The sequence below is a fragment of the Petaurus breviceps genome, unplaced genomic scaffold, assembly GCF_028583685.1.
Source record: "Petaurus breviceps papuanus isolate PSGF00001 unplaced genomic scaffold, PetGlider_PUasm1.0 90895, whole genome shotgun sequence".
In the NCBI taxonomy this organism is placed as follows: Eukaryota; Metazoa; Chordata; class Mammalia; order Diprotodontia; family Petauridae; genus Petaurus; species Petaurus breviceps.
In genome coordinates this window covers 3,164,559-3,186,995 of record NW_027187372.1, presented here as the reverse complement: position 1 = coordinate 3,186,995, position 22,437 = coordinate 3,164,559, and the positions used below count along the sequence as shown (strand labels likewise).

Here is a 22,437-nt window from a genome sequence, read left to right as displayed (position 1 = left end):
TAATGATTATGAATACACTATGACTCATCGACATCTTCATATAGCTGCACAGTAAAACACCACGTAGTTTCTTTGTAATGTAAGTTTAGAGGGGCCTATGCATATTTTCTGGTTGGTTAGAAATGAGCTGCGGTTCAGTCCTTCCTCATTCTTCAGCCTAAATCACAGAGCCCACAACGTGGTTAAGTTTTAAAGGTCTCTAGGATTGGTACAGGGAGGAAAGCGCTTTCTTCAATTTACATGTGATCACTGAAGCTGCCATGTTAACATTAAGATTTGCTATCCTGAAACCAATTCATTTAAAAAAAATGACATTCAAATTGCAAGATCATTTCACAGTGAAATATTTTGAGTAAAATATTGTTGCTAAAGATGGTCATGGACAAAAGTTTTATCAGCAAAATGTTTCAATTCTATAATAAACAAGATGATACTATTGGTTTCTTGTTTCACTTCTGCTCAACTCAAGGAGTTGGACCATGATTTAGACTATGCCTTAGTGGACTGCATTGTGCTGCTTAGAAGGCTGGCCCCCTTTGTATTTTGTTTAAAGGAATATTACATCAAAATAAGTCTGTATAAGGAAACAAAGTTTTAGGCAATAGTTGTAGATTAGAACAATAAACTTAAACATTCACTATCTAAGTTTGAGACCACTGAGTAAGGGAGCTGGTTGTTTCTACTTGAGTTTTTACTTTATAGGCACTAATAACTATAAAATATACCTAAAGCAATTTTTCTGCTCAAACTCAATTGTTTGCGCACACATTATTTGTACTAACCTACATACAAGTATATAATACATGTCTATCAAGGGCAGTATTTCTTTTGCCTTGCCTACTCTAATACACACCAGTCAACAAATATATATGCCTGACAATATGCTAAGGATTAACATCCATATGAGGGAAAAACAACTGGCAAATGTATGAGTTATGGATATGTTTACACTTCCATTTGCAATGCTTATTATCTGTGATGAGATATGTTTAAAGATATCCAAGTAGGAGAGTGCTGGCTAAGCTTGCCTCTACTGTGTAAAATGTAAGACATGATAATCAAAAACTTTTAAGCTTTACTAAAATACAATAACCACCACAATCAAGGCTTTATATTTTATTTTAATACATTTGGGAGAGAAATAAACAAATTGATTCTATTTGATAATTACTATTTCCCACATTTTTACTTTATATCATATATATGCTAGTAAAAGGTCAAATTTTGGTCCACAGGTTGGCAGTTCTTTAAGCCATATGACAATGACATTGGCCACTTGATTGGTTGATTGATGTTAGCATTATTCAGTTAGGTTCAGAACAACCATTCTTATGTTACTATTTTGATTCTTAAGCAGGTCACTTTAATTAACATCATGATTAACTCATTTTAACTTGTGTTACATTAGTGTGTCCATGATAGGTAATGTCCATCAATGATGAATAATATAATGAGTCATTGATTTTTGTGATGCTCCTATTCTCAAACTAATGGTTTGTTTATTTAGCCAATAGCTTCTATCTTCAGTAGGGGCTATTGACACATCGAAATTGTGTTTGATAAGCCTTCAGATCTATAAATTGTACTGTTTACTCTTTTGTTCCCAAAGCTAAATGTTGATTCTTGAGCATCTAATAAGAAAAGAGAATTGAATCATCTTTGAGATAATCTACTAATTTGCTGATTCTTGGTAGTCTTTGCCAGTTAATGGATATTAACAATGATACATAGTTATTTTTACTTTTATAACTAGCTTGAGGAGTTGGGTTGTTTACTGAGAGACTGTATAGTCATCTGTTAACTAGGAAAGCATGGACCTAAACTTTAGAGAAATATTCTCTGCTTTACAGGTGAGAAAACTGAGCAACAGAGTACCATACCATTTCCAGCACCATACCAAGAATTAGCAAAAGGCATAGGAAGCACATCCATGCTATTTGACGCTTGCTGCAAACATGAGACTAGATTATGTCTCATTCTTTTTCTTTTTATCCTTTCTTCCCATCTTCTAAGAGAAAGGAGAAGAAACCACATCCTGGGATTCAAGTAACATGTCTGTTCAGGAAAAGTTTTGATTTGTTGATTTTTCTATTCTCCCTCTCTTACTAGAAATCCCTATTTAAAAAAAAAAAGATGACCTATAATGGAATATCAACTAGAAATTAATTAATGGTCCTCTTCAAGAATGAAAGAAAAATAAATGACAACAAGATATTCCACATCTCCCAAAGATGAATTAAAACAAGAAAGTGAACAAACATAGAACTATACTTTTGATGCACTAGTTCAAGGCCCAAGCCTAAGATCACCACATAATAATCCAAGTGAACATAAAAAAAATATGACTTTTATATAATCTAGAATAAACACTAGAGAAAGTTTGGCATAGCAAACAGAGAATGTTGGACTTATAGTCAGGAAAATCTGAGTTCACATCCTTCCTCTGACACTTACTAACTGTATAACCATGGACAAATCATTTAACCTCTCTAATCCTCAGTTTCCTCAACTGTAAAATGGGAATACCATTTATCATACCTACCTCCTAAGGCTCAGATGAGATAATGTACATAAAGTTCTTTGTAAACTTTAAAGTGCTCTATAATGTTCATTATAAAATGAGATTTCCAAATTCACTGTCACCCAAAACAAAGGATCAAGTCGAAAGTATCATTCATCAGTGTCTGGTCTATGTCATCAGATTCTTTCTCCTAATTACTCAGCCCAAGGGCACATTCATAATTAGTATTATAGAAAATCCATTCCCCAAAATGTATGACACCCTGTAGATACCAGAGATTCTGCTTTGATCACGTTCCAAAAGTCAAGAAATCATACATATTAATTACTAACCCTTTCAGGAAATAGTTCCCTTGAAAAGGCCTGAAGAGGTGATTAGTTTGTCCTTGAAACAAAACTCTGTCATTCCATTATAAGAAATATCAGACAACAATAGTTAAATCCAGCAAAATTCTTTTCCATTTGGGAGAGAATCCACATGACAGCTTCAGGATCTAGGACAGGAAGTGTCAACCAAAGGACCCCTCTCATATTTCCTGCAGAAGTGGTTTCTAGTTCTTAAATTCTTGCATCTGTAGTTGAGGAGTTTGTTAATCTATAAAACAGGAACTGACAATGGGCAGCTTATTCAATACCTCTTTATTTAAAAACATGTCCATTAAAAGTGAAGGGAGAAAACATGGTGGGAAGAGGAAAGGCAGCACCAATTGTCTTTCAAGCTTGAGGCAGAGGTACAATCCAGGTAGATACTCCACCAAACACTGTTTAGGACAGACAAGATCTTCTACTCAGCTCAGGCTAAAGAGGGAGCATCCTTTGGTATACTGAGGAAAGGAGGTCCACAAAATACACATTGAAGCCTGGGATTTTAAAAGGGAGGGATTTAAAAGGGAAGGATAACTTGATTCTCTAGATAAGTTTCATCTCTCTCAATATTCAAGCTACATATTTTATGAGTTTGAAACCAAATAGTTTCCTTTCTCTATTTCTTTAATAGCTAATGAAATGTAGGCTGTATCAGACAGGAGGGTAAAGGCTACTGGCCCACCCAGGTTGGAGACGCCTCTGAGGCAACAGGATCACCAAGTAGTAGGGCCCTGAATGCCACCAAAATGTAATCAACCCCAGGGTTTGCTATGCCAATTTTCTCTCACATCCCATTCATTTGGCTTAGAAGTAGGTATAAGTGTAATCCTCATGAGGAGGTGAAAGGGAAAAGTACCAAAGGGTAAAAGCCTTGTTAAGAGGTAACAGTATTTCATTGGGTTTCATTCCTTCTTTTGATACTAGAATGAATTTGGAGGAAAGACTAGGTAAATTTGGAGAATTCTGTTGCCACAGGGTTCAGAGAACTAGATTAATTTAAGCATGATCATGTTTTCAAGCATGTCTCTTGAATGTACTCTTGAGCTTAAGACTTTTCCGTAGAGTTGAAACTAGACATTTTTTTTACCTGGGGCAAAAAGAATTAGGGATGAGGGAACAGTGGCACCAAGGTCAGTCAGACATCAGGTTCAAGCCTGCCACAAGAAGGGAGGATCTGACCTTCACTAAACCTGGGACCCAGGAGAAAAGCACCATAAGATAGACCCCTGGGGACAGTGATTGGATGGGCCAAAGCCAGATCTGAGAACCTTAATCACTGTGAATTGCAGCCCCCTCTCCCTCCAGATATTTTTGCCCTTAGGCAAAACCCAATTTGCTCCTCCCTGGCTCATTATGGCCCTGCTGTTTTGATTTGGCCATTCTACCATATGCTAATCCTCCACCCAAAGCTATACTGGAGTCCTGGCTGCTCAATCAGTCTCCTGCTGTAATGTCATTCGATTCATTACCCAACATGATGAAGCAAATAGGATCCCACATGTACAGTCAGACCTCTGACTGGTTCTAGTCACAGCACTGGGATCTGGGTCAGTCGACTTGAGCAAGATGGTTTCAGTTGAGTCCAGTTGTGCCTCTCCCAACCCCACCCTCACCAGTGCTGTGCTCTGAACTCTGGGGTCTGTGATCTGAGAATCAAGGAGGAGAAATCTCTAGGACGTTTTCACTGCTGCTCAAGAGCTTGGGTATTGTAGCAGCCAGGAGGCAGATTGTTGCGAATGTCCTCCAAGTTCTTGACGTCAGCCAGGATCCCATTGATGTTTGCTTCCAGGAGTCGAAGGTGGTCTTGCTGCTGACGAACTCTGCCCTCCAGTCCCTGCATCAAGGACCGAAGTTCGGTGTTGATCTGGTTTCGGGCTTTGCTGAAGTTTTGTTCTAGTAAGATTAACCCTTCTTCATCCACACCGCCGGGCTGGTCTATTTCAGGGAACAGGAAATGAGTCAACAAGGAAATTCTACAGCCGGATTTCTCTAAATACACATGAGGCCTTTTTTATCTTCCACTGTTTTCTTTCCGTGTGAGCAGTAGTAACCCACTGGGGACCCAATTGGCCAGTTCCAGTTGAGTAACATAGTTTCTCCCTCCCTCCCTTCCTTCCTTCCTTCCTTTCTTTTTTTCTTTCTATCTTCCTTCCTTCCTTCCTTTCTTTCTCTTTCTTTCCTTCCTCCCTCCCTTCCTTCCTTTCTTCTTCCTTTTCTCCTTTCCTCCCTCCCTGTCTTCTCTTCCTTCCTCCCCTCCCTCCTCTTCTTCCTCTCCCCCCTCTCCCTCTGTCCACATAGGGAAAAATACCCTTACCTACAGGTGCTCTGCCCAAACGAATATAAATTTTGATCATTGAAACCTGTCTTGGGGTTTACAGATAGATTTCTTTTTTTATGAACAATGCCTTAAATCCAAATCATGCTGGCTCTCATTGATTGGCCAGTGGGTCCCAGTCCAAACCTCACTTGGCTCTTGTTTGGATTCTGATGGTTCAAGGTCAGTGTAAATAGCAATTGTTTCTATTTTGCCCAGAAACCCTAAGGGTCTTCCCCTCACAGATTGATTTTATTTTATTTTATTTTAGACTAGGTAAAAGAGGTTATTCTTTGCCTCATTTTTACCTAACCTTAATCACTAAATTGGCATTGTCTCAGACAAACTGAGACCTGGGACAGACCTTAACTCAAAAAGACTAAGGCCTCCCACTGCATCCAGGGCCTTCTCCAGTCATCCTGGTCTATATCTTGCCACTGGACCCAAATGACTCCAGAGGAAAGAGTGAGACTGGTGACTTTGCACAGCCCTCCCCAATTTAAGTGCAATTCACTTGCATATCATAGCATCTCCTTCCTGCTGTCACAGTCCTCTCCGAGAATGAAGGACAAATAACAATCCACATTGTCTATCATGTTCTCGAGACCAATGGGACACCAAACTTTCTTAAGTCTGAACCTTCAAGATAGTCTGACTTGCATGGCCCCTTTTGGAGACAGAGTGGGCTGGGCTGAGAAGTTCATGCACATCCATCAAAACCCAGACACTGCTCAAAACTATGACCCCACAGAAGCAATACTCCAAACCATCCAGGATCATAGAACTTCAAGATCATTTAGTCCAACCCCTTCTCATATTACAGATGAGGAAGCTGAGATTCAGGAAGGTTAATTTATTTACCCAAGGTCAAGTCTGTAAAATCCATGCCTATCCTGACTTTTCTCCTTGAGCTTCAGCTCACTTTTGATGCTGTCAAGACCCACCTTCCTTTCCTCCTTCAGTATAATCTGTTGGTTCCCAAGAATACTGACCATTAGACTATGCTTTGCTTGATCCCTATGGGAAGCCAGTAACTGGCTTCCTCCACAAGGCTAACTCCTTTACCTCTGACGTGCTCTGTAGCTTCTCTAGCTGCAAGTATTTAGTCTGGGCCTAGTTGCTTGACTCCAGGTTTTGTTATTATTGTTGTTTAGTCTTTTTTCAGTCATGCACAACTCTTTGTGACCCCATTTGGGGTTTTCTTGGCAAAGATACTAGTTTGCCATTTCCTTCTCCAGTTCATTTTACAAATGAGGTAACTGAGGTAATCAGGATTAAGTGACTTGCCCAGGGTCACACATCTAGGAAGTGCCTAAGGCTGGATTTGAACTCAGGACTCTCTGACTCCAGGTTTGGTGCACTATCTACTGTACCACCTAGCTGCCCATCAACCCCAACCTAACCCCTTAAAATTAAAGCTTGTTTTTAATGTCTAGATGAGGAGGGTTCTAGCAATATGTTTAGATCCATCGTCTAAAAAAAAGGTGGTCAAAGATGATGAGTTCCTTGTCCCAGTCCAAGCTGCCTGCTCACCCAACCCACTAGTGCCCTGGGTTCAAGGTCACCTCTATCCTATAGTTCTTGAATTCTTTGCAGGGAAACTATTGCTGTTTGTCCTTAGTGGCTTGTAAGAAACTTGCTCAGGCTTAGGGTTTTGCAGAGGTCAGCACAAACTGTTTGAGTTTGGGGGATGGATCCTAGCTGGCTGGAGAAGAATATAGACTCTGACTCTGATTTGAAATCTAGAGAATCCAATGAAATTCTTTTCAGTTTAAATAGGAACGTCACTTGAGTTCAGGTCAGGTTCTCCCCACGAGCCATCCTGAAGAATGCCAGCTTGAAGAACATCTGGTCAGACCAGACTGGTTCAAATAAGCTTCAGCAGCCTTAGGTCAATTCAAGCCACCTAGTGAAAAACCCAGCAGAGCTCACCGACATTTATCCCTGATCCGTACTACATAAAGAGAAAACAAGCCTACAAAACCCTAGTTCCTGGAATTCATGCATGGGGTTGGGGGTGGGGGATGTTAAAAGTACCCTTGATTCTTTTATTCCAAATGATCTGTCAAGGTCTGAGGGAGGCAGTGTGACATAAGGAGGGGAATGGAATAAGGGACTGAGTGCTAGACTTGGAGTCAATTAATCAATCAACAAGCATTTATTTAGTATCTACTGTGTGCCAGGGACTGTGATAGTCAGGAAGATCTGGATTCATAACATCTTTCAAATTCAGACCCCTGAGATGGAGTCTCATCAACCCATCCTGGTTTCAGCTTGGGTTGTAAGGCTTAAGGAGATAATATATGTAAAGCATTTTGCAAAACCCAGAGCATTATTCAGTTATTATAGTGAAAAGAGTGTTGGCCTAGCAGTCAAGGGACATGAAATTCTGCTTCTCATACAATTTTTTGTGTGCCTGTGGGCAAATTTCTTTCTCTCTCTCTCTCATCCTCAGCCTCCTAACCTGTGAAGTGAAATAACTGGACTAGATGAACGTTAAGACCCCTTCCAGTTCTAACATTCTTTCTCACCTCTTTGAGCCTCAGTTCCCTTATCTGTAAAATGGTGATAGCAATGCTATCTTAGAGGACTATTACAAATAAAATGCTTTGTAAACGTTGGCATCCTATATTATTAGAATTACTCTTAAAATAAAACAACTTATTATTTGTGATAATTAAGCTGCTCTCTAATAGAAAAAACCAACTTCATTGGGATTTAGGTGAATTTGAAATAGGAGTTAACAACCATTCCTATTTCTCCTTCCAAGGTATTAAGAATCATTTGATATGTTACCTCTTCCAGGACACAAACTCCTTAATAGCACAATCCTGGACACACAGTAGGCACTTAATAAATATTTATTGACTTTGACTCTGACTCTACTAGAGGAATAGTTTGATCTTAAGGGATATTATCATAGACCAGGACCATGACTAACAATAAATTTGGAAATTGCACTTTTTTGGGTTCTTGATGCCATGATATGGAAAACCACATTTATATTTGCTTGACTATAGTGGGGAAATGTGGGGCACTTGGGCGTGGAATCAGAAAGACTCATCTTGAGTTCTAATCCAGCCTCAGACATTAGCTGTGTTACTCAGGGCAAGTCACTTAATCCTGTTTGCCTCAGTTTCCTCACCTGTAAAATGAGCCAGATAAGGACCTGGCAAACCACTCCAGTATCTTTGCCAAGAAAACCCCAAATGGGGTCACAAAGAGTCAGATACGACTGAAAAAAGACTGAACAACAATGTCCTATTTTGGATTTGGTGTAACCCCATTGAGCCCGCTGCTTCTCAAGTTCCATCATGCCTCCAAATTCCTTTTTACCCACAAAATGTTCAGTACCAGAGGCAGCCCACCACCTCTCTCATGTCTCTTCCCAAACCACCTATAGGTAGTTGGAGCCTATCCTGGGCCTTCTTCCCTTCTTTTTCTCTGTATTTTCTCTCTTGGCAATCTCATTTGCTTCCATGGTTCCAATGATCATCTCAAGAAGTTGACTCTCATTCATAAATTCAGTCTTCACCTTTCTTTTAAATTTCAGTCCTATATCACTAACTACCTATTAGATATTCCTACCTAGATGTCCCTTGGGTATCTCAAATCTAACATGTACAAAATGTAAAATGTAAATACTATTCCACACTTTCCTGGGTCATCAGAGGCCACTACCACCTTTCCAGTCAACCAGGGTCACCACCTTATAGGTAATATAGAGACATCTATCTCCCTCATGCCCATACACAATCAACCACTATCTTGTTAATTCGATTCCCACATCGTTGGACTCTACTCCCTTCCTTTCATTCTCACAGACACCTTCCTAGCTAAGACCCTTATCACCTCATGCTTGGACTATGATAATTTCTCCTACTTGGTTTTCCTGCTTCCTCTCCAATCTATCCCCTTCCATGTGACTGCCAGTCATGCCCTTGCCCCAAAACCTTCAGTGGCTTTCTAGTCTTATTTCATATTACTTTTTTTCATGGAGTCTACAATCTAGCTAAACTGAAATACAATTGGCCGCATTTAAGTCTTTCTCCTGCTTCTAACCCTCATGCCCATAAATATACTTCCTCCTCAGCTCTGCCTCTCAGGGACCTTATCTCCTCTCGAGATAGAATAAATGTTACCTCCTCCATAAAGTCTTCCCTCATTACTTTTTTTTTTTTTTGCTTTTTGGAGGGCAATTGGCGTTAAGTAACTTGCCCGAGGTTACACGGCTAGTTTTTTTGTGTGGGTGTTAAGTGTCTGAGGCTGGAACTGAACTCGGGTCCTCCTGACTCCAGGGCCAGCACCTTACCCACTGCATCACCTAGCCACCCCCCCCCATTCCTTTAATGGTCAAAATATCTTGTATATATTTATCTGTGTAATTATTACATTCTCCTAGTAACATGCAAGCTTCTTGAGGGCACATATGGTTCTATTTATGTTTTTCTGTTCTAACAGATTATCTCACAATCAGTAGCAATGAATGAAGAATTCAGTGTTTTTTCCAAAAGGCCATTTGAAGCTTATGAAATTGTGGTGCTAATATGCTAGAAAGCCACTTTACATACCTATTAGATTCAGGATGCTGTCCAAGGCATCTAGTGTATCTTGGATGGTAAGTCCTGCATTTTGGGCTCTGGATTTAGCCCCTTGGGCTTCCTGAATTACCTGGAGAACAAAAAACATAGATGACTTATTGAATGAGCTGGTTTAACAAACTCCTCTCACAAGACAGCCTCTGGAAACTTACCATATGCATGGCGTTCCCATCTTGATCAAACTCCAGTTCTTTCCTTCCAAGCTCTCCCTCCACATCCCGGATCCCGCTGCTCAGAGTGGCCATCCCCTTCTCCAGAGCCAAGGCAGCATCTGCTGTTGTGTTAGCTTCTAAATTCAATCTTCCTATCTCCTGGGAGGAGAAATGGAGCCATGGATGATAGGAGGGACATTCACAAGGCAAGAAAACAACCCCAAGACAAATTAGGAAGACAAACAGCTGCAGCTGACCCATGAAGACATGAACTAGATCTTCTGAGAAAAGGCCAGATTTGGGAACACACCCATCCCCAGGCTTGGTTTCAGACAAGTCACTTCGGGGTCTGTCAAGGACTGGGAGGGTGTCAACAACATGACTCTGTTCCTGTCTCAGCTTGAACATTAATGGAAAAGTAAACACGTTGAGAGAAATATGGGAAAACAGAAAAGAAGGAAAACAAGTCCACATATCTCTACATCCTGCTGCTTGACTCCTACAGTCTCTGGAATGACTTCACTGGTGCCTCTTGGGCTTTAGTGGACAAGAGAGGCCTGCTGTATCTTGGAGCTATTACCTCTGGACTAGAAGCCTGGTTCAACATCAGTCACATCAATAAGCATTGAACTACAAAGGGCTCAGTGTCAGATGTTATAGAAGGAAAATTACATATGCCTGGTCTTTGCTCGTGACATACCTTTGGACATTGTTTCTATAAGTAACCAAGGCATCTATAATTTGGTAGAGTTAGAACTCTATCTCTTCCCAGTAGGAGACCTGGTAAGACCAAATAGTTTAAAAGTCAAGAGTTCTAGCTTGGATGTGTGGAGGGGATCTCTGTCTCTCTGTGTCCCTCTGTCTCTTTCTGCTTCTTGTCTTTGTCTTTGTCTCTGTTTCTGTTCTGTTTCTCTCTTTCTCTGTCCTTCTCATCACCTGACCTTTATTAGATTCAATTTTCAAATATGGGCTGAAAAGGTCATCTCTTTCTACTAGGAGACTAAACATAAGAGATAGGGTCACAGCTATTTTGGGGTTGAAATTTTCCCAAGTTCTGAAATCAAGACATTGATATCACTCTCACCTAGATAAGTTATACCTGCTCAAATGCCTAGAACTGCAGTTCCATGTGTATAATCTAATGTGAGAATCTTTTGGGTCCAGCCCTACTGGGGAAAGGGGTATGTACAGGACCACAAATGAGGTCCTTCCTGTCAGAGCCATTGGCAAGCCTGTATCTCACCCAAGCAAGAGTTCGACCATATGGATGGACACAGTGCTAGACAAGGCCACAGCAGAGCAGACACAATTCCCCTTCCCATCCTTCTTCCCGGTCCTTACCCTCCTCCCCCCCAACATGCCCTCCACAGAGTGCTAATGACCTTTACCTTCTCAATATCATCACTGATCTCTAGCGCCTCTCCCGCCATGCCCTTTGCCCTCTTGGCATCTGCAGAGGCGCTGCCCAGGGCCCTCTCTGCTTGTCCTGTTTTGTCATTGGCATCTGCAACCATCTGACTGATAAAGGAGAGCCTCCTCATAGCATCTTCTGCTTCTGTTTTCCTATCCTCGACCTGCAGGTCAAATTCTGAGATGAGGGAAGATAGCGCTGTGAGTCGAAGGAATTACCAATGACGCAACGACAGAGAAAGAGCCTGAGAATCAAACCCAAGGCCTAAATTCCTTTTTGGTTTACTTTTTTAAACTCCAGAGGTCAGCAGCACCCCAGGATGGAGCTGATGCTTCATGTTAAGTCAAACTCATCATTTATTGTGTCTAAATACACAGCCAGCTCCCATCTACCCACCCACCTCCATCACAAAAGGGACAATCGAGGCAAGTAATTGTCTTGGCCCAAGACCACACAGGTTGTGACAAAAGCTCAAATTTATGGCTCTAAATACTGGGCCCTGAGCTTGCAACTTATATTCCTGGGCTTCCTAACTAAGAAATGGAAGAGAGGCATCATGGCAGAGACTATAGAATCTGGAAGACATGAGTTCAAATCCCACCTGTTACACACTGGTTGTGTAACCCTGGCAAATCATTTAATCTCTAGTTGCTCCCAAGCAAAGCTCTAAGATTGTGAGTGAGTCTGATCTGCAATGATAAAGGTAGTTCAATCAACCTCTGAACAAGTATTTGTTAAGGTCTAACAGCGGGGTTCTGTATACCCATGAAATCACAAGACAGGTCTGGTTAAAAAAGATTAAGTGGGAAAAAGAACAGGTGAGTTTGGGTAGGAAAGGAGTAATGGGAATAGAAAGTCCAAACAAAGGAGCCCTGGGAATGTTTCTCTTCTTTTCAATAATAAAGGAGCCTAGAGCTGTGAACAGGAATTTCCTACTGTTTCCCACACTAATGAAGCGTGCTAGCACTGTCACCAGGGGGCAATGGTAGCTGTTTCTGGGAACAGCAACAAGCATTTTCTAGTGTGACAAATTAGGCCCAACTCCAGCACCAGCAGAGGAGAACAGGACAAAGAGACAGCATGGCCCAGTACATAGAGTGCTGGACTTGGGGTCTGGTGGACCTAGCTTCAAACCCTGACTCTGACACTTAAACTATCAGTGCAGCCAAGAGTAGGTCACTTGACTCATTCTTCCTCATCTGTAAAATGGGGATAAGCTGTTTCAAGGTTCAAATTTGATAATGTGGGTAAAATACTTAGCAAACCTATGTAGATATGAACTATTTTAATAAAATGAATAAGGACTCAGAGAATCAGCTTAGCAGAGTGGTTACAGAGCTGTCCTTGGAGTAAGGAAGACTGAGGTTCTGGGATTTACTGATCCATGCTGGCCATGTGAGCATGAACAAGTCCCTTAACCTCCAGGACCTAGACAGAGAAGTGGACCTGGAGTCCAGAAGACCTGAGTTCAAATCCTGCCTCAGACACCGCTATCCTGGGCAAGTCATTTAACCTCTGTTTGCTGCAATTTCTTCATCTGTAAAAGAGAGATAATAAGAGAACATACATCCCAGGGTTGTTGTGATGATCAAGTGTGATTACTTTGTAAAGTTCTTTGCCAACCTTAAAATGCTCCATAAATGCTTTTGTTGAGTCATTTCAGTCCCGTCTGACACTTTGTGACCCCATTTAGAGTTTTCTTGGCAAAGGGACTGGAGAGGTTTGCCATTTCTTTCTCCAGCTCATTTCACAGATAAAGAAACTGAGGCAGACAGGGTTAAGTGACTTGCCCAGGGTCACACAACCTGACTACAGGGCCAGCACCTCCTAAATGCCCAGATAAATGCCAGCTGTTGTTTGACTATATACAGGGCAGCTATCAATCTACTTTAGTAGAGGGAGTTTGTTCTACCAATAAAATCATGGGTCTAGATTTAAAATAAATAAATAAACAAAGACTCACCCCTGAGGTTTTTTAAAATGCTCTCAACTTCATAAAAAGTAGCATTGCCCATGCTCAGGGCCTCTTCGGCTCTGCTCTTAGCAAGATTGGCACGGGAAAGCAGCTGATCGGATTTCTGTAAATAGTCAGGTACAAGACCCAAGATTAGAGCACACGTAACCTACACCCCAGAAGCGCATTCCTGCTAAACAAAATTAACCCCAGCACATTTCTCTCTCGTGATAACAGAATGCCATAATTCACCTCACAGGAACATGAAAACAGATGAAATCTCCCTCTCTTGGGGAAAGGACAAAACATTTGACGACTCAGTAACACAGACCCAGGGACGAAACAAACTCTGATTCAGGTTTTGAAAAAGTCGTCTTGCAAATTATAATTTTAACCCCTGGCCCAGCTAGTGGATGGAACCCTAGACCAACTGTCAAAAGGCCCAAATTCTATTCCCAAATCTGGGCACTGACTCATGGGATAGTTCTGGGTGACTAACATTATTATCTTTGTCTCCCAGCCTAGATACAAGTAGGCTCATTTCAGGACATCTTTAGATAGCAGCCTGAATGAAAAGTGTTGTTGTGTTGCCAAAGCACCTTTTGTTTAGGATTTGGAATTTGAGGATCTGGATTCAAATCCTAACTTTATCACTGACTAGCTATGTCACTCTGGGTAAGTCATTCTATAGGCTCTTTGTGCCTTGGTGTCCTCATCTGTAAAATGGGGATAAATCAGATTTGAATGACCTATTAAACAAGGTCATCATGAAGAAAGCCCTGCTGCACCATACGGTGCTACATAAATGTAAACCATTCTCAGTGGAAATGACTTACCTGTCTTTCCTCCTCTCCATCCTGTAACAGCTGCTGTGTTTCTTCCTCCCAGTTTCCCAGGCGCTCTTGCAAATGTTTGTACTCTGTTATATGTCTTGTTACCAGACTTGACAGAGAATCAGCTTCTTGTCTGATTCTCTTTGTTTCCATCTGAAATCACAGGGAGATCAAGAAGCCTTACTCTTCTGCTACAGGGCAAAAAGCAGCTGGTAGGACAGAGGCAAAGATGATGTGGGGAGGCATAGAGAAAGGGCAAAGGGCTTGCAATCAGCAAGACATGATTTCAAACCTGGCTTCAGAAATTTACTAGTTCTGTGACTCTGGGCAAGCCATTTAACCACTGTCTGCCTCGGTTTCCACAACAGTAAAATGGGGATGATCACAGCACCTGCCTCCCAGAGCTATTGCAAGGACCAAATGAGATCATGTTTGGAAAGTACGGTCCCTGGCACAGGGTAGGTATTTAATTAATGCCTGTTTCCTTCCTTCTCCTCCCCTTACCACAGGGGCCAGTCTGTAGGACCCTGCAAGGGCCTGACATCACTGCCTAGAAATAGGAAGGATGCAATAAAGGGCACAAAAAGTCATGGAGAGTAAGCACTGGTCACAAGGCAAAGAAAAGTGGGCCCCAAAGACATCTGAGAAACTCTCCATCTTCTTTGGTCCCTCTGCAGAATCTGCATCCGGAGGCAAAATCTCCAAGTCATTGTTTTTGCTTGTTTGTTGTATGTCTGTGTTTATGTCTTCTCTTAGCCTAGTTCCATAGTGAACATGGAGGGGGTAAAGGCATAGAGAAAGGAACAGAGAGTCTAGCCATTGGGGGAGGGGTGGTAGACCCCATGCAAATTTTGCAGGAAGAATAGACTTTTCCTAAATCAAACTTTGAAAGCCATTCCCTAAGTCAGGGGTAGGGAACCTGTAGCTTCGAGGCCACATGTGGCCTTCTAGGTCCTTGGGTGTGACCTTTTGACTGAATCCAAGTTTTATAGAACAAACCCTTTTATTATAAGGGGATGTGTTCTGTGAAGTTTGGATTCAGGCAAAGGGCCACTCTTGAGAACCTTGAGGTCACAGGTTCCCCATCCCTGTCCTAAGTCAAACAGAAGTGAGCCCCCTTTGGTTAGGACTCAGGAAAAATTAAACCGTCACTAGTAATTAATTTGCTACAGTTGCCAGTGGTCCCTGGGATCTGGGGAAAAAGGCTACCACTGTAGCAGGCACTGTGAAATTATAATGACCGATCTTGGCCCAAAGAAGAGATAGGAGAAGCCAGGTGGAATCATGTGGGTGTGGAACATGCATGTAATATCAGACTTTTTCCATGTGTGGGTTAGTTTGGCTGAACTGTTTCTTTTTTTCCTTCTCTTTTTAATTCTTTGCTATGAGGGCTGGTTCTCTGGGAAAGAGAAGAAGGAAGGATTAGGAAATGGTGGTGATATTAAAAAAAAAAAAGTAGCAAGAATTGCCTTTCCTTATATCCCCAGGGCTTAGCATACTGTGTGACACGTTGTTTATTGCTATTCCATCATTTCTGCCATGTCTGATTCCTCATGAACCCATATGGGATTATCTTAGCCAAGATACTGGAAGGGTTTGCCATTTCCTTCTCCAGTTCATTTTATAGAAGGGGAAACTGAGGCAAACAGGGTTAAAGCAACTTGCCCAAGGTCACATAGCTAGCATTTGTCAACTAACAGTAAAAATTTATTTTATTTATTAAAAAGATGCTTGCTGACTGTTGACTGACAGCAACAATGTATTTTATTTATTTTTTAAAAAGCTTATTGACTGTCAGTAAAAATTTATTTTATTAATTTTAAAAATGCTTGTTGAGGGGTGGCTAGGTAGTGCAGTGAATAGAGCACTGACCCTGGAGTCAGGAGGACCTGAGTTCAAATCTGGCCTCAGACATTTAACATTTACTAGCCTTGTGACCTTGGGCAAGTCACTTAACTCCAATTGTCCTGCCTTCCCCCCTTCAAAAAACACACACAAAAAAAAGAATGCTTGTCGACTGTTGACTGTCAGTAAAAAAAAGATTTTATTTATTTTTAAAATGCTTCTTGATTGTTGACTGTCAGTAAAAATTTATTTTAAAAAACTGCTTAAAAAAGCTGCTATCATCACAATTTGCCACTTCTAATAGACCAAGGTTATGTTGAGTCTTCCTCAGAATTTTTTTTCTCCCAAGGTAGATAGAAAAAAAGGCAGAAGAAATGGGAAGTGTCCCTTCTTTCCACCTGAAGTTGGGATCAGGGAAGGTCCACTAGGGGAATGGCCTAGTACATAGGGGGTGGGAGGGGAACTCCCAAAAGAAAAGAGGAGAGATTTATGTTTCGGCTGTTTTACTTGGAGGCCCCCTCACCTGGAAGGCCTGGTTAGTGATCCCTGGGTGTTGAGGTACAGAGTTCAGGAGGCGCAAGCTCTGTTGATAAGATCTCTCTGCTTCAGTGTCAGCTTGACTGGCCTCCCTCTGCAATTGCTGGGCCAGGGATCTGGCTTCTTCAAATCTACAGAAAGAGATCATCTTGAGAATCTGCAATGACTAGAGACCTAGCTTTGGAGTCAGGGAGACCTGAATTCGAATCCTGCCCCAGACACTTACAAGTTATCTACCTCCTCTCAGTCTCAGTTTCCCTAAATTGGTATAATAATAGCACCTTTATCCCAGGGTTGTTGTAAGGATCAAATGAGGTGATATTTGTAAAAATATTTATAAAGAGCTATCTAAATATCAGATGTTAGCTATCATATATAGGAGCTTTTACTATTATCACAACCAGAAACGAATCAGACTCATTGGGTTCCCACAGGAAAGCCTTCCCTGCTCCTCTACCTGCCTCATTTCCAGTAATCAGGATAGTCAATTCAGACTTACTTTCCCACCAGCCCTTGCACCACAGAGCTGTCCACACCGTTGCTTCCCACTCCTTCCGTCACAGCTTTTCGAACCAGTTCCAAGGCTTGGTTAGAATAATCCCTGGTTTCCCCGGCCAGCCGTTCCATATCATTAGCTGACTTTACATGACTGAAAGATAAGAATTTGAAATCTCATTAGAGTTTTCACAGCAAAGGTTGGAACATCTGCCTTCTTCCTTTTGATAGAAGCCAAAAGAAAGGGAATGGCAGAGCAGATTTGCCCCCAGAAAGACAAGTAGAAAATCAAATGATTACCTCAGAAGAGACATAATAGAGCATCCCTTAAGTAATGGAATGTTCTGTAACAGAGGTGTCAGACACACATCACTCCCAAGAGTGCTGCCTGAACCAGCTTAAAATGTAACTGGGAAATATTTAATAAAAAAGTAAAAATAGAATAAGACATAGATAATGTTATTATGTGGTTTTCTAAGTCAGAAGGTGCCTGCTGGGATCTTTATGTAAGATTTAATGGTCTCTACTTCTATTTGAATTTGATATCGCTGTTCTGGAGAACCAGCCCAGAATAAAAAACCAAGGATTTTTCCCTCTTGGCAGTATCATATGTATGCATGAAAATATCTGATTTCAAGACCTTCCATCATTTAGTAGGTAAAACCTCAGGACTGTACTCAATGCCTTTTTTTTTTATGATGGAAACTGTCATTCAACATATTCATCCAACATAGCCATCAAGAACCTGGGGTCACCTCTACACCACAATGAACAGTCCCAGGAGAGCTTTGTGGAGAATACAGCAATGAGACATGGATGTTGTTTGTTGTCCAGATTATGACATGGAATTAGATGGCGAACCTGCAACAGTTCATAAAATCTTGGACAGATGTAACAAATGGACATTTTGGACCCAGAATTGAGCAGCAGGGGAAGAATGGGCTAGATTGCCTATGGATTGCCTAAGTTGCAAAACGTCTTTAATGACCCCAAACTTCTCTCTGAAACAAAGGCCCTGCTTTTTAATTCCAATATTCTACCAGTATTATTGTATGGTTTTTAATTCTAGAATACTAAAGTCTGTAAGTAATTTAAAATGAGTATCCCTCAGAGGGCTATGGAGACACACATAGTGAGTCAAGTTCACCACAACACGTTAGAAATAAGGAAGTACTAAGAAGACCCAGAGTCAAGGACGCCGTTCAAGTGAACAAGAAGATGAGTTGGTCATGTGTCAACAGTGAGGGAGGAAGGGGGGATGTCTCAGATCTTCTTCTGGCATACTCACAATGCCAAGACAAAGTGAAGAAGGCTGTTCACCCTTTTTAATTGGGTAGACCTCCTGTAGGGGAAATTTATGGGAGAGCATGGACAAGAGCCTGATAGAAGGGGCAGGCATGGGTAGGGGTGGGTTGCTTTGGAGGGCACACTGACATTGGAGAGATCACAGATCTATTTTAATATTTTGAGTAGGTCCAGCAAGTTCCTGAAGCACAAAGGGGTATTATCATACAGTTAGACACAGCGGCAGACTCTGGACTCAGTGCATTCTACCTGGAAAGAACAACACCTACGATATGTATTATGTTCTGCCTCTTGAATATAGTAGGTGCTTAATAAATGCTTGTTAAATGAATGAAAGCCCCAGGGGCCTTTCAGGGTATGGAATCTGTGGGCCCTGTCTAAGGTGAGTGTTTTCCTACAACTCAAGGCCCTTTTCTAAACCAGCAAGGCTCTCACGATATTTCTGCCAGGTTATTTCTTTCTCCCATTAGTCCACTCCTAAACTGGGCCTGAGTCCAAAGAGAGAAGGCTTTGTCAACAAAATCATCCCAGATGTTTTTCCCTGCCCTTCCCCCCAAAAACCGAGGAAAGCTCTGCAGAGCCCCGGCAATGGCTCACCCTGTAGAAGTCCAAACCAGCCCCCTTGCACTGACTGAGTTCCACTGGAGATCAACTGAATTTGCCACCACCTGTTGGGTATCACACTAGGAACAAATCTGAAAGGCAGCTGGATTTATGGTCTGAAGTAAAGAGTACTCTCTGAAGCTGCAGAAGCACAAACATATGTTTTACAGCAGTCATTAGGCCCCTGCAGAGCTCGGCTGATTGCAGGCTTGGCCCCCAACCAGCCTGCCTGCTCTCTACTTGTTGCTACTTGTTCCTGGGCTTGGTTTGAATGGAGCACTCGAGTCCCCAAAGCTACAGAGAATGCATTCCCAAAGTTCTCATTCGTTCCAGTTCCAGGTGGCCCTAGGAACCATGCCCTACTTGGTATATAACCAACAAGTCACAGTTGGAGCAGCTGGGAAGGAAATGCTCCCACTCTCTATCCATGACCTCTTCCTTTACAAAAAAATGAAACAAAACATTTGTGCCTTGTACTACTGCAGGGATTCTTAGTCTTGGGTCTTTGTCTTAGTCTCTATTTTTTTTAATAATAGAATTTCAAAAGAAATTTCGATAACAGATTTTTTGATAATAGAATTTCAATAGAATTGTTTTGATAGAATATTTCAATAGAATTCGCTTTCTTTGTAATCCTAAGTATGTTTATGTATGTATTTAAAGACATTCTGAAATGGGGACCATTGGTTTCACCAGACTGTCAAAGGCATCTATGACCCAAAAAAGGTTAAGAATTCCTACATGACTGTGTATCTGGAGAGCTCCAGTTCTCTAAAAGCCAAGTGATTCAGACTCACACTGAAGAAGGAGGATGGTTATTCATCCCAGGGCAAGGTCAGCCAGAGAGCCCCTGTGGTCACATCTATGGCTTGGGTGAGTCAGCTCCCCAAGGAGATTTGACCTCCAAGTTAATAGCACCAAATGTGACTCACCTGTCTGCTAACTTCCAAGCCTCTTGGGCTAGTGTTTTAAAGCCGTTTGGTCCTTCATACTGGTCTGAAGGTGGGATATTCTGGAGGGAAGAAGAATAGAGAGAAAGATCTTATGTTTTATTATTTAACTTTGGTGCCTACAGAAGTGAGGAATCTGACCCGTTAACATCATTTCTGTGGGTGCTGCCCCATCCTCAATAGTACAAGCTATCCTTTACATCTCCGTTCCCCCTCCCGGCCTCAGTGTATTTAGTCATCCGTCAATCTGCTTTCCCTAAGACAGCATCTGATCCTAGGTCCTTGGGTCTCCCACCTCCCCACCACTGCCTCCTTCCTTCAGATTTAATAACAGATTCAACTAATCCTATCCCTCCTCCATCAAGGATCTGTGATTTTGGCAACCCGGGGACTCCCTCTACCAACACAGACCGAGACCCTGCCCTGCCTTGGTTGATAAGTCTTAAGCACTGCTGTGGTTAAAAATGATGATGATAATAGTTACATTTATATGACACTTTAAGGCTTCCAAAATGTTTTGTATGTTATCTCCTAAGGATCAAGGAATTACAAGGAAGGGAATTCCAAGCTTGAGAGATGGGAGCAGTGGTAAGAGGATGGGGAAAGTGGAAATGGTCGAGTGAGCGAACGTGGGTCTTCTACTCACTCCCATCCCCTCTCACCTTCCCACCTCCCCCCCCCCCCCACCACCACCATCACCCCACCCCAGCCTCAGAACGCCGCTGAACTTACAGTGCTTCTTAGAGATGTTTCACTTTCCTCCAAGTTCAATCTCATCGTGGCAATCAGCCTCCGGGTATCCTGGACTTGGCTCTGATACTGATTCCCCAGGGCTAGCATTCTGCCTGCAGTCATTTTGAGCTCATCCAGTCGTGACTGGTAATTGTTCTCTTGTGCCCTTGCCTTGTCCAGGCGAAGCTTCAGGGACCTACTAGAGCCTGGACATATGTAATGAGACAAAGTGAGTATTTCCTGGATTGGTCATTATGGAAACAAAGGGCTAAAGAGAGAGAAGCCCATTGGGCCGATCCAATTATAAAAGGCACAAATGTCATTTAATTATGCTGTTTGTCCCCACGCATCCTGGGTCAAGAAAGCCTTAACAGTTAGCTCTTTAACTTCCAAAGAGAATCATGAGATCACAGATTCAAAGATAGAAGGGTCTTAATGTCTAAACTCATTTTGTGCATGAGGAAACTGAGGCCCATTGAGGTTAAGGAGTTTGCCCATGATCAATCAACCAGCAAATATTTCTTAAGCACGTGCTATATGCTGGGCAATATGGGAGGCCCTCGTCTTATTTTCATGTATATATGTATATGTATGTGTATATGTGTGTACATATACATATAGATATAGTAACAATCCCTGTCCCCAAGGAACTTATATTCTATTAGAGAGACTACTATATATTTATACACATAGAAAACAGATTTATAAATACCAGGCAGTTGGGAAAAAAGAGTGGGGGAGGGGGGGAAGGAGAGGAGAAAGATCAGGAAAGGCTGTGAGTAGAAAGTGGTGCTTGAGTTATATCCTGAAGTAATAGAGGCATTCTCTGAGGTGATGAAGTGAGAGTGTATTCCATAGGTGAGGGATGGCCAGAGTTGGAAGAAGGCAAGCCATATGTGAGAAACAGAGAGAGGGCCAGTTTGGCTAGAATGTAGGAAAGGAAGGGCTAGGTTGGGACCAGATTGTGAAGAACTTTAAATGTCAAAAAAGAAGGGTTTATAGTTGATGCCAGAGTCAATAGGGAGCCACTGTAGTTTACTGAGTAGGTGAGTGACATGGTCAGATCCACAGTCAAGGAAAAACACTTCATTGAAATCACATAGGAAGCAAGTAGTAGAGTTGAGATTTGAATCCAGATTTCTGATTCCAAATCCAGCCTGCTTTCCAGTGGATCATGCTACTTCCAAGGATAAAAAGAGGGTTTGCTAAAGGCTTGGGACTCAGGTCCCTACAGATATTAATCCTAGCAGAAGCACTCCACAATGTATAACTCCCTCCCCATAGAGGCCCTTCCTTCCCTTTTCTGTCTGAAGGGAAACTGTCCTTTGTTACCTTCAGAGATCTGAGCTTCTCTCAGAATGTCCTGAAGGGTCCCCTCTGCTTCCTTCAGCCTGCCTTCCAGTTCTGCATTGGATAGGGACCCACCACCAGCCTGCGCCTTCAAAACAAGAGCCTCCAAACTCTGCAGCTGCTGCAAGTACTGGTCCAACTGAAACCAGCACAGGGGACAGGATCAGAACACAGAGAGAAACCAAGGTTTCCCAGCCACCCTTGAGACTAGGACCTATTGAGAAACTCTAAAATACTTCTGCCTAGAGTTCAGTTTGTTCTACATTTGAAGTCTCTTTGGGACCCTGAAGGACTAATATTTACATTCTTCTCTGAATTTTGGAGAGATTTCTGGAGAGCATTTGTGTTATGACTTTTCAAATTAATTTACATTTTACTGATTTATATTCTAATTGCATTCCTTAAAAAATAACATACACAAAAAGGACTGTAAGATCTTAAATACCATTTCATTAACATCAGTAATCAA

General features: G+C 41.8%; 1 protein-coding gene across 1 annotated transcript in view; it reads right to left on the bottom strand.

Annotated features, from left to right (window-relative positions):
• Positions 1-1,103: 1,103 nt before the first annotated feature.
• Positions 1,104-22,437, bottom strand: part of LAMC2 (laminin subunit gamma 2) — a 78,826-nt gene continuing 57,492 nt past the window's right edge. The window contains exons 13-23 of the mRNA XM_069074395.1: positions 21,951-22,107; positions 20,619-20,824; positions 19,869-19,948; positions 17,033-17,182; positions 16,520-16,664; positions 14,155-14,304; positions 13,328-13,442; positions 11,342-11,541; positions 9,954-10,112; positions 9,772-9,871; positions 1,104-4,821 (exon numbers count right to left, since the gene is read on the bottom strand). Coding sequence (XP_068930496.1) covers positions 4,568-4,821; positions 9,772-9,871; positions 9,954-10,112; positions 11,342-11,541; positions 13,328-13,442; positions 14,155-14,304; positions 16,520-16,664; positions 17,033-17,182; positions 19,869-19,948; positions 20,619-20,824; positions 21,951-22,107 — 1,716 coding nt within the window. The 3' untranslated portion in view covers positions 1,104-4,567. The remainder of the gene's footprint in view (positions 4,822-9,771; positions 9,872-9,953; positions 10,113-11,341; positions 11,542-13,327; positions 13,443-14,154; positions 14,305-16,519; positions 16,665-17,032; positions 17,183-19,868; positions 19,949-20,618; positions 20,825-21,950; positions 22,108-22,437) is intronic.